The sequence below is a fragment of the Tupaia chinensis genome, unplaced genomic scaffold (assembly GCF_000334495.1).
Source record: "Tupaia chinensis unplaced genomic scaffold, TupChi_1.0 Scaffold000002_1, whole genome shotgun sequence".
Classification (NCBI taxonomy): Eukaryota; Metazoa; Chordata; class Mammalia; order Scandentia; family Tupaiidae; genus Tupaia; species Tupaia belangeri.
In genome coordinates this window covers 2,799,969-2,811,763 of record NW_006159428.1, presented here as the reverse complement: position 1 = coordinate 2,811,763, position 11,795 = coordinate 2,799,969, and the positions used below count along the sequence as shown (strand labels likewise).

The following is an 11,795-nucleotide window of genomic DNA, read 5'->3' as shown; positions in this document are numbered from 1 at the left end:
TCTTCTCTGTAGGTTTCTTATCAGCAGCACACATAGTTGCTGTAGCAACTAAGATTTAATCCAAAAAACATTGCTAACTCCTTCAGAAAGTGCTGTGTGAAAAAAAATCTTAGAGGTGGAAGTTGAGAAAAAAAGAAGTTTCTGACATATACAGTAGAACTTGATTTTGGCAAACTTCAGGCAATGACTCCAGACCTCTCTGCCCACTCCAAATGACCTTACTGTTTTAGTTGGACTTGATTTTTGCAAACTTTTGGCAGTGACTCCAGACTGCACCCCCCCCAAAATTACCATACTATTTTAATTGCTACTGAAATTGTTCACTAAAAAGAAAAAGGAAGCCCCTTAAGAAATGACAACTGTTTCATTATGCATTCAAAAAGCAGAGAGAAGGCATAATTCTTTGTCTTTAAGATTTATTTCTGCACGGTGACCTGCCTCAGAGCTCTAAAGAGAAAACCTATAACTCGTTTATAACTTCTGATTTTAGGATACTAAATATTGTAGGGAAGATATTATAGTATCAAAAGAAAAGTTCTAAACAATCACCACAAATGAAAAGTTAAAATTGTCCCAAAATACTTTAAAAAAGCATTTAGAGTTTAATTTATACCCTTGACTGCCATTTCTACCTGGCCTCAAATTTGACAATATTAGGTGAATAATACTTTATATTTTGTTATTTTAGAGTAAAAAAGATCATGTGCCCCAGGAAGATGCATTCTAGCAGTATGCACTTTTAGTATTGAAATACAATCTTCCAGAAAATTGTTTCATAATAAGAGTCTGGTTCAACAGTCAGATGGACCTGGGTTTGTTTTTGTTTTTGTTTTTGTTTTCTTTGAGAGGTTTTTTCTATAGGGCGTGTGTGCTCGCCAGACAGACAGAGAGAGAGACAGAGAGACAGAAAGCGAGAAATCACCCACAGGGGAGATGGCCACGCCGCAATCCCTTCTGCTCCGTTCTCCTCTCGGGATCTTGGGCACGCACGCACACGCGTCCAGCGTGAGCTTCAAGACACCAAGTCTGGGACGCGAACTGCAGTCGACTACATGAGAGTCCAGCGACATAGCCATTACGCTAACTGCTGGTCCCTAGGTTTGTATCTTGACTGCCACTAAAAACTTTCATGACCCAAGATTAGCTCCACGGGTCACTTGCTCGAAGTAGAGTACGTGTATCTTTTTCTAAAGTAAACCTATGCATACAATAGCAGATTATTTTTGACAGGTAAACATATATTTGCAATTTTGCAATAATGCTTACAACGCTGAAAGTCTTGCCTATTTAATAACTTTGATATATTGTGATACTAAGAGTTGAAAATCTTTTTCCTGACTAATTATGATGGGATTAAATTGTCCAGATGGCTAACTGAGCTTGTACATTTCTATCCATGTATATTTGGTGTTTATACTTCTTTAGGGTTCTATGCAATATATGAAAAAGGAGGGGGAAAAAAGATAGAAAAGAATCCAAACATGGAAATCAAAGTCAAGCCACCAGTGACATGACCCAATAACCTCACAGATTTATACACAACATCTAATGAGTTTTAAATGTGTCATTTCTAAGTTTACAATAAGAAAGAACAAACTATTACCAGTAAAATCAAGCCTTTAAAGAAAGGTAATTATTTTAATTGTATGGCTATCTGTAGAATGCACAAATGCCCTAAATCTTGAGAAGTCTTCAAAATAAAATGAATGATTACATCGAACCATCTCTCTTAGACAACTCCCCAGATGTATGATTTTTTGATAAATATATATGAAGCAATTCTCAACATGCTTATGAAAGTAGCAGAGGGCATATAAGGAATTAGTAATAAGAAACAAAATTATGTCTACAAGTGTAAAAACTTTATCTTCAAAAACTATTTCACATTTTGATGTAAATAGATAAATTATTTATTAGGGATAAGACAAGAGCATAATATATTTAGTGCATTTTTTAAAGAGAAAGATTTGTAAGCCTCGTTTAATCATGTAAGATGAAAAATAAATGGTTGTCATGTCAAAGATGTCAAGGGAGGGCCATAAAGTGGTGTGGTGGTAAAGGCAACCGGATCCCACACGGCTCACTGCACAGTTGGAGTTCCAGACCCAGTGGCCTAAAAAGCCTGCTGGGGGCATATGGCCACATGCCCAGAATCCCGATAGCAGGAAGAAATGACAAAAGGATTGCACTGTGACTGTACCCCATGGGGGAGGGTGCTTTCTCATTTTCTTTCTTCTGAGAGGTTTTCGCTATAGGGCGCATGTGCTCGCCAGACAGACAGACAGAGACAGAGAGACAGAAAGCAAGAAATCACCACCCAGGGGGGATGGTCATGCCGCAATCCCTTCTCCTCCATTCTCCTCTCGAGATCTTGGGCATGCACGCACACGTGCCCGGTGTGAGTTCTAAGCCACCGGGTCCAGGACACGAACCTCGGTCGACTACGTGGGAGTCCAGCGACATAGCCATTATGCTAACTGCTGGTTCCCCCCCAGAAAAAAACTTTAAGAGAGAATTTTGAAAACCTTGTAAACTACCCACACCTCACTCACAGACACCAAGTGATATGGTTCTTCTTAAATGCTGGAAAGGTGACAAAGAAACAAAAAAAATTTTAATCATCTAAAATACGACATGATCCATATCCTGTGTGACTTTAAAAACCACATTTGTGAAAACTAATCTAGGAATCAGGCATTTTTATATTCTAAATGTTTTATTACAGGTGTCAAACAGATTAATACTCACTAGTCATTGCCTCTTTGAGCAATTACAACTTTTATAAACTGTACATTGTACAAAAATGGGTTTACAAATTATTCTTTCTTGCAAGGAAGTGACAACTATGAATATATTATTCAATAGTTTCTTATTGTTTTATCTTTTGTTTCTTTATCTGTTAGAGGAAATCGTATAAAAATAATATTAATATTTCAGTCATGTTATTATCTGTTATAATTGAAAGGAGATCACCCTCAAATATATAAATGCAAAACATCAATTTGAGAAGTTTCAATCATAACTTTCTTGAGACAATTTTTGTTTAATACCCATAGCTTGAATATCTTAATAATAGCAAAATATACAACCGTAGCTTCAATGTTCATCTAACAGTACGCATTTTGTATAGATATTAGAAAGGCACATCCAGATATATTAATTAAATTAGTGTCAATTACCTATTTAATTTACTTACTAGATTTCCATTTATTGATACATTATTGAATACAGATCGATGTATTAAAGTATTATAATTTCTCATTTTACTTTATTTTTTATTACTTTCCTTTACCTGTAGCGTAACCTTATCTAGCTAGCTTCCATCTTGCTAAATATATCCAATCTCAAAGTTTTCTTTCTAGGCATGCTTAGAGAGCAAATCTTTTTTTTTTTTTTTTTTTTTTTTTTTTTTTAAAGACAAATCAACCCTGGAGAGATTCTCCTCCCTTCTCTTCTCAGGATCTTGGGCATCCGCCCATGCGTGCCGGTGTGAGTTTTAAGCTGATGGGTGTAGAACTCGAACCAGGTCAACCATGTGCAAGTCCAGTCATGTAACCATTATGCCAACTGTTGGTCCTAAGAGCAAATCTATTTTAGCAATCCACACTTCTCTTTCTAATCTACCTTGAAGAGCTATGAATCCTTACTCCATTCTAAACTGAACCCCACCTTCCCACGGGGGAGCTTATCCTGAGAGAAAAAGCCCCAGGTGTAAAAAGGTCAAACTGGAGAGAGGATGGGCTGTGGCAGCTCCAGCCAGTTAGTTCCTAGGAGGAAAACAGGTTCAAAGTCGCCCACGTTTACAATTTCTCAAGAGTTTATGAAAATCTAAACTTCAAAAAGAATCTTGTGACTTTTAATTTTGGTTTTAAGTATTTTCTTATATATATACAGTTTAAATAAATTTTACTGGCTGGTCATATTCCACCCAGAAAAAACTAACTTATACACACTGTCATGAAACTCTCTTCATCTCTTTGTTCTTGTGGTAGACCACAAGTACACAAAGCTTCCTTTAAACTAAAGACAACCGAAAATAAGAGCACATTGCTGTGTTTTGGTCCTTGTTTCTCTTCACAGTCTCATCCTCACCTTTAAAACAAAACATTCTAATCAATTCTGCATTGCCATTGGTAAACTAAACTGTTGCGGCCTAGAACAGCTGCTGTACTTCCACCCTTGGATTCCTATAGATAAGTCCAAATCATACATGTTAGGCTGCTTTCCTTAGCCGGTTGCTAACTTACAGCCAGTCACACTGGTCACACGTGAATCAATCACACAACGTCCACCTTTTAGGCTGCTGGTACAGCCTACCACCCAGCCTGTACCTAACCCCATGATTTCTCTACCTCAGTCCATCACTTTCGTTTTTTTATGTCACTTTCCCCTTCTCACACAGACATCATTTTCCTGTTCTGCAAACGTATATACCCCATGACCACACTGCTACCCAGAGTCCCTTGGAAACCATTTTCTGGGAGACTGCCTGATTCAGATTGCCTATTTGCTTAAGCAAACTCATTTAAATTTTGGTTTGTCTAAAATTTTATTTTTTAACACCAAGAAACCATCCCCTTTTAATTTCCTGACATTCATTTACATAAATTTTAATCAAAGTGAGTGCCTTTGCTCCAAAAGTCCATGAATTGTCGTGTATACTCTAATTTTGAGTGCAAATAGACTTTTCCTTCAAGTAGGTTATAATCTATGTTGTGTGGGAGTACAATTCAAAAAATGAGTAAGAAGAAACCCAGATAAATCAACCCCTTATCTTGTAATCTCTAAACAACTCTTACAAAATCTGCATGCTAATAATATTCCACCATTGCATAATTAGCTTTTTGCCAATTCAGTGATTTTATTACATAAAGAAATGTGTTCTCTCAACATTTTAAAAAGTTCTGTTTTACTGAAATGCTGTAATTCAAACATACCAACAAACACAGTAATGTAATGGAACTATAAGGAAAAATGATCTGCTTTCTTTCTCTGGAATTAAGAGGTATAACCACATCTTCCTCATTTGTGACAGGACTACAAGGGAAGAAAATGACATTGGATGTATGTAGGTATTGATTTTGACTTTAAGAATTTGTTTCAGCTAAAATGCCTACCGCCTATTCATACAATGACTATGCTACTATTCTATAAAGATTATTTTAAATTTTTACTCACTCTTCTATGAGTTCACAAAAGACATACCCATTCATGAGACAGGCTAAATTTATTTAAAGTTGTCAGAAAAATAGTAATTAAATAGGCTCTGTTCTCATATTGTTGAGAAAATTGAAGAACTAAATGAAGCTTCAACTGGAAAAAAAGTTAAAGATAATTTTCAAAATATACGTCCACCCTGAATAATTACGCAAAGTGTGTTAAATAGTACTCTTAAATATTTTGTTCTATAATAGACAGTATATTCAAAATTCACATGTTCATCCTTAAATGTCGGACTGCATAATGATTTCATTTTTATAGTTTCACATTTCTCACTGAGCAACATTAAATAGAGCTCGTTCATTCTTTTATTAAAGTATTCATACTAAAACCATAAATCAAGTATTCAACATAAGTTTGCCAAGCCCAACATATTTGAGAACATGATGTGAAATTTATTATACCTTATTTAAAATCTCACCTTATTTCCAAGACCAAAGAGGAATTGATTTTCCAACCTTCTACATTGTGCTGGAAGATTGATGAGCCAGCTTTTCGAATGATTTTATCAGAACTATTGACAAGTGATCGACTCAAACACAATTCACCATCTCTGAAATAAAACAGAAATGCAAGCTTTATGAAAGTAAGAAGTATTTTGTCTAAGTAGCATAATACATCATTTGATTTGGATTACTAGTGTAAAAGTTGTATATACAAATTTTTCTGCATGTTGGAAGGAAAAATATATGCAAGATGAAAGGTGTTATGTCTTACCAGGATTAAGTGAATAAGACTTTATCAGGACAAGCATCTACCCTTATTCTTTTTGAAATGAAGCCATTCTCATATAAAGAAAAGATCTCCATGGCACTTAGAGAAAAAAATTGTCATCAAGTATGAAAACGGTATTACTATTTAATCCAGCAATCCCACTTCAGGTATATATCCCCTCTAAATGAAATCAGTATGTGAAAGAAGTATCTGCAGTATGGTTCGCAGTAACCAAGGTATGGAACAATCTAAGTTCATCAACAGCTGACCGAATTTTAAAATATGATATATATCCAAAATGGAATACTATTTAGTATCCATTTATATATATCCTATGGAATACTACTTAAGAAAACAAGAAATACTGGGAACCAGCAGTTAGCGTAATGGCTATGTCGCTGGACTCTCTCGTAGTCAACCGCGGTTCGCGTCCTGGACCCGGTGGCTTAGAACTCACGCCGAGCACGTGTGCGTGTGTGGCCAAGATCCTGAGAGGAGAATGGAGGAGAAGGGATTGTGGTGTGGCCATCCCCCCTGGGGGGTGATTTCTCGCTTTCTATCTCTCTGTCTCTGTCTCTCTCTGTCTTCCTGGCGAGCGCACGCGCCCTATAGCAAAAACTTCTCAAAAAAAAAAAAAAAGAAAAAGAAAACAAGGAATACTGTCATTTGCAATAACACATATGAACCTAGAGAAGATTATTTTGAGTGTAATTAAGTCAGGTACAGGAAGACAAATGCTATATGATCTTACTTACATGTGGAATCTAAGAAATCAGGCTCAGGGAGAGAGTAGAATGGTGGCTATCAGAGGTTTGAGATGAAGGGGAGGGGTGCATGGGAAAAGGAAGAAGCTGTTCAGTGGGTACAAAATTTCAATTAGACTGAGGGAAAAAGTTCTGGTAGTTTATTGCATAGCATGTTAACTATAGTTAATAATGTTGCATTGTATTCATCTATTTCAAAATGGCTAAGAGGAAGATTTCAAATATTCTTACCACAAAGAAATGATAAATATTCGAGGTGATGGATATGCTTGTTAGTTTGATTTGATCAGTCCACAATGTATGCTTCTTTCTAAACATCACATTGTCACCCCATAAGTACATCCAGTTATAATTTCTCAATCCCAAACAAAATAAAACTTTAGAAAAAACTTTAAAAAACAAAATCACACGATGACTTTATGACGGTTAAATAGGGCCCACACAAGAAGGTTCCTGGTTCAGGCCAAAGTCTTCCCAAAGTTTGCCCAGCACATGCAAGCCCATGATCCAAGGTGGAGCTGGGGGTGGATCCCTGTACCAAGACTCTGTAGAAATGCTGTCTCTGTCCCTTCACTTCCCCACTAGCCCACACAGAGTTATGTTAGAAAACAGAGACGGGGTGTTTGGTCAATTCTTGTGCATTTGTATAAGCGTGACTCCCAAGAGCATAATGTTATTTTTGTAGAAGGTATATGGGATGTATTTTTGTTGTCTTGTAAGAAGGCTTTGGGAGAGGAGCAGAGGGTGTAATGGTTACATCACTGGACAGCCACCCACATAGTGCACTGCAGTTCAAGTCCTGGACCTGGTGGCTTAAAACTTCTGCCAGGTGTGTGTGCATGTGTGCCCAAAATCTTAAGGGGAGAATAGAGGAGAAGGGATTGCAGCATGACCATCCTCCCTGGGGGTAGTGGTAATTTCTTGTTTTCTGTCTCTCCAGAGAATGCATGTGTCCTATAGCAAAAATCTCTCTTAAAAAAAAAAATGGTGTTGGAATATGAAGTATCTGGTCATGTTTGTGATTCTATGCTTTGCTTCCTTTGCATTCTGGGACAATATTCACTTTTTAGGTCACAATGATTTTACCATACCTTAAAAATTACAATATTATTATCTAATATCTATGACTTTATGAAGATTAAGTAGGATTCTGTATGTGAAAGTAATTTATAAAATACAACCAAAGTACTATTTTATAAAAAAATTATTATTTTTTTAATTTAATTTGTTATAGGGAATGCATACTTACCAGAGAGAGACAGAGAGAGAGAAGGGAAGTGAGAAAGAAATCGCCATATCTAGGACTCAAACCATGGTCAGCCACGTGGGAGTCTACCACACCACCTGCTGGCCCCTAAAGTGATAATTTTTAAAACTTTATTGGTCTGAAAACATCTCAACAAAGAGATGGTTTCCTGGCCATTGGTGATGGGTAGACAAGAATTTGTAGCATGGGGCCAGCAGGTGGTGTGGTGGTTAAGGGCACTGGACTCCCACGTGGACGACTGCAGTTCAAATCCCAGACCTGTTTTCTCACTTTCTCTCTCACTCTCTCCTTCTCTCTCTCTCTTCTTCCCCTCTCCCTGGTCAAATCAAAATCAATAAAATCAAATAAAGTTCAATAAAATTATTTATAAAAAGAATTTGTAGTATAAGGAGAATACTCAGTAAGTAGCCATTATTAGTAATATTTTCTTCTACATGGGAAAAACTACCTCCCTCCAACCAATAGCGTTAGGCTAATACGTCATGTGGCATATGGTAGTAGTAAGGGTGCTGGTGATAGTGTGATGATGGTGACAGAAAGCTGTGATAAACTGTACGTCACAGGACATGTAGAGCTGAACAACTCATTATTCAACAGACTATATTCTTGGCACTTTATAGATGTAAACTCAGCCTTGGAGCATCAAAAATCTCTTGTTACAGTGTAGCAACAGGAATCAGAGCCTCTCCAATGTGCGTTTATTTCTTTACAGGTCACATTCTACTGTTTAGGCTCTGAGGAACATAGTAAAAAGTTGCATGGCTGTTTGCTCAATCACAAAGTCTAGATCTGTGTTCATTGTGGTGGCACCCCTCTCCCACTATCAGTGGAAAGAAATGCTGCCTCTGAAACAGCTGTTAGATGGATTCTGTAATTGGAGGCTTATAGCTTGGTATTTTGGTTTGCATTCTTTTTTAAACATGTCGTTTCAATCTGAAACTGCTCAGAACATAATATGCCAATATTCCTTGTGAAATGTAGTACTCTATAAAAATTATATTTTAAACTGTCCCACTGATGAAAATGATACATTTGATGCCTTATAATTGGCTAATAATAATCATTTCATAAAGGTCATTTAACAGGCAAGGAAATACAGGTATAGGATGCGCTTCACTACGCTGCGGCAAAGTCAGTTTTCATAGCGCACATCTAATGATAATAACTACACTGGAACAAAAATGTGGATAGACACAGAAGTTAACCTTCCCACTCTTGGAAATATGGCCTCAAGTGTGTGGGCACTAACTATCAGTATTTCCGTGTGCACGTGGGATCTTTATGATCTTTATTCCCATAATAACTCATCTGTCAATATCATCCTTCCCTAACCACAGATTGCTATCTTTATAATAATTATTTTCACCACCAATAAGTTTTCACGGAAGTAAAAATATTCTTGAGCTTGTCTTTTTAAAACTCTAAGGGAGATCGCTTCCTGGACACACAGAGATGGATACATTTTGACATAGCAGAATAAACACTGATATGGTTAGTTGTATCAAGATTTTTGAGCACCATGGAGACATTTTTAAAAGTGAGGGAAGGAGTTAAAATCAGTTTTATATGAACAAAAAAAATACTATGTTACTATTTTGCAGTTCTAATTGCTTTTTATTGAACTGGTAACAGGCCAAATTTTAGACTTTTATCAAGGGAAAGACCTCTGAATGCAAGTAGTTACAACTAGTCACTCTTTTTATACTCAAGTGTGATTCACAGGCCTAGTACAATCTGAGGCTCTAGAGCAAATTTCTTTGTATAAAGTGAAATGAATCCCAAGGGGTTCTTCCTTTGTGACCTCTGTAGCAGTCTGTCTTAGAAAAGGCCTTTCCTTCCTGTGAATGTAAAGCATGAAGGATGTTGCCACCCCCTTCTTATTTCGCATTCCAGATCAGATATGACTTCCGGACAGTTACACTGAAAGCATTTTTTGCATAGTGTTGTCTACAAGAAGATTCAATATGTATTTTTAAAAGGGAAATACTAAAAACATCAAAGAATTCACTCAGTATAAAGCATAAATACAAAGTATTCCTGGTTAGATGGAGCTAAGCATACCCATCAAAACCATTCTCTCTGTGCTATCAGTGGCAAGAGCTAAGTTGTTTGTTTGTTTTTTTTTTTTACCTAGTATCTGTAAACAGTTTTCTTTTTGAAATATGAATTTCTAGTTTCACCACAACTTATTTTATTAGTTCTGCAGGGTATATAGCAAATATAATTTCTCACTTCATGAAATTAGGTGCCAGATGCCCTACATCCGACCCCACTGAAAAGCTCCATGGCTTGGTTTTGGAGTGGATGTGTTCCCTCTGGACTACTTTAAGCTTCCTCCTTAGCATAAACACGGTAGTCATTTAAAAGGAAAGAAGTTGCATCAAGCTAGGCCTAAACATAAACAGCAGGCAATTTTGTTTTTTCTTTACCTAAATGCCAAACAACTAAAAGTAAAAATGAGATCTTTTACCTTATGACTTAAGAATTTTAGTAGATTGCAACTGCAACATGTGAAGAAAACTGCAAATTCTGGATTTGCTCACATACAGAGAGGTGTGTTCTACCCTAAACTGGAACTAATTTTGCTGACAACAGTAACACTCTTAACTATGAAATTGCTTACTGGTTATCTCTACTGTCAGTTTATCATGGGTTTCAAGATTAATACTGTGGATCACTTAGGAAGACAACTGAAATATGTCATCACACTATAAAGGACACTTCTAAATGGTAAGAAAAGTTAAAGTTCAATGTGTCGTTAAACAGGAACATAGTGTGTTTTAGGAATAATAGCAGAAACAAATAGTTGAAAGACTTTCAAGTGTATGTTATTATTTTTTCCAATGCATTATCTCCTGAAATGAACATACTCACATAAGGGCACCTTAAGTTTACACATTTGCAATTATTCCCAAAAGAGCACACAGAGCTAATTAAATCATAGGCCAATGCTGATGCCCATTAAAAAAAAAAAAAAAGGCAATCAAGCAGACCAGCTAACACCCTCAATACCCTAGGAGTGAAATTCTTTTTAACTAAGTCACCCTAAGAGGCAATTAAGCTTTTGTGGAAAAAAATATCATTATTAGGGGTCCCATCATTATTACTTGACCTATCTGGAATAATTCCTTACCAGAGAAGACATCTTGCTAGTGTTCTTCTGGGGAGAGGAGAATGTGGAAGGTCAGCAGAAAGTTGTGCTGCCTTTTTTTTTTTTTTTTTTGGTTTGCATGGATTCCCTGCTGATGTGTACCAGAACAAGGCAGCACTAACTCTCGATGGAACCTCCATGTAAGAGGAGGCTGAGGGACTGAATAGATAAGGAATTGTCTGCCTATTAAAAATAAAAATAAAAAAATAAAGGTAGCAGGAAAGCTATATAGGAGTCTAGGGGGATGTTCTAAGATGCAAGGATCCTGGAAGACCCTTCACTGAAATGACCGCCCACCCACTAGGCACGCAGTGCCCCCCAAAGGCCAAAGACTGCCTCTGTCACCTCACTTTTGAATATTGGCTTGGGTTCTGGGTCCAAACCTCCACCTCCTTGACTCATCCCTAAACCAGGGACCTCTCCGCGCGGCTAGGGTAGAAAGAGAGTCGATGAGATGATTAGTTTGATGAGTCAACGTCCCCACCAAAAGCAGTATTTGAGCGTTAAAAGAAACCACGAGCTTACATCACAAGCTTTTTCCACGGAACGTTTCATTCTAGAAAAAAGAGAAGGAGGACTCAGGGGGACTGACTGCCCTTCCCTCCGCGCTCCCGGCAGCTCCAACTCCAGGTCTCTGAAGAGCCAGAGACGCCTTGGCGGTCAGGAGCTGCCGGCTCGG

General features: G+C 37.2%; 1 protein-coding gene across 2 annotated transcripts in view; it reads right to left on the bottom strand.

The window, feature by feature from the left end:
• The window catches only part of ST8SIA4 (ST8 alpha-N-acetyl-neuraminide alpha-2,8-sialyltransferase 4), a 114,270-nt gene that overhangs the window by 99,803 nt on the left and 2,672 nt on the right, over positions 1–11,795 (bottom strand). For both annotated transcript variants that reach the window (XM_006139790.3, XM_027772455.1), the window contains one exon: positions 5,642–5,773. In XM_006139790.3, coding sequence (XP_006139852.1) covers positions 5,642–5,773 — 132 coding nt within the window. The remainder of the gene's footprint in view (positions 1–5,641; positions 5,774–11,795) is intronic.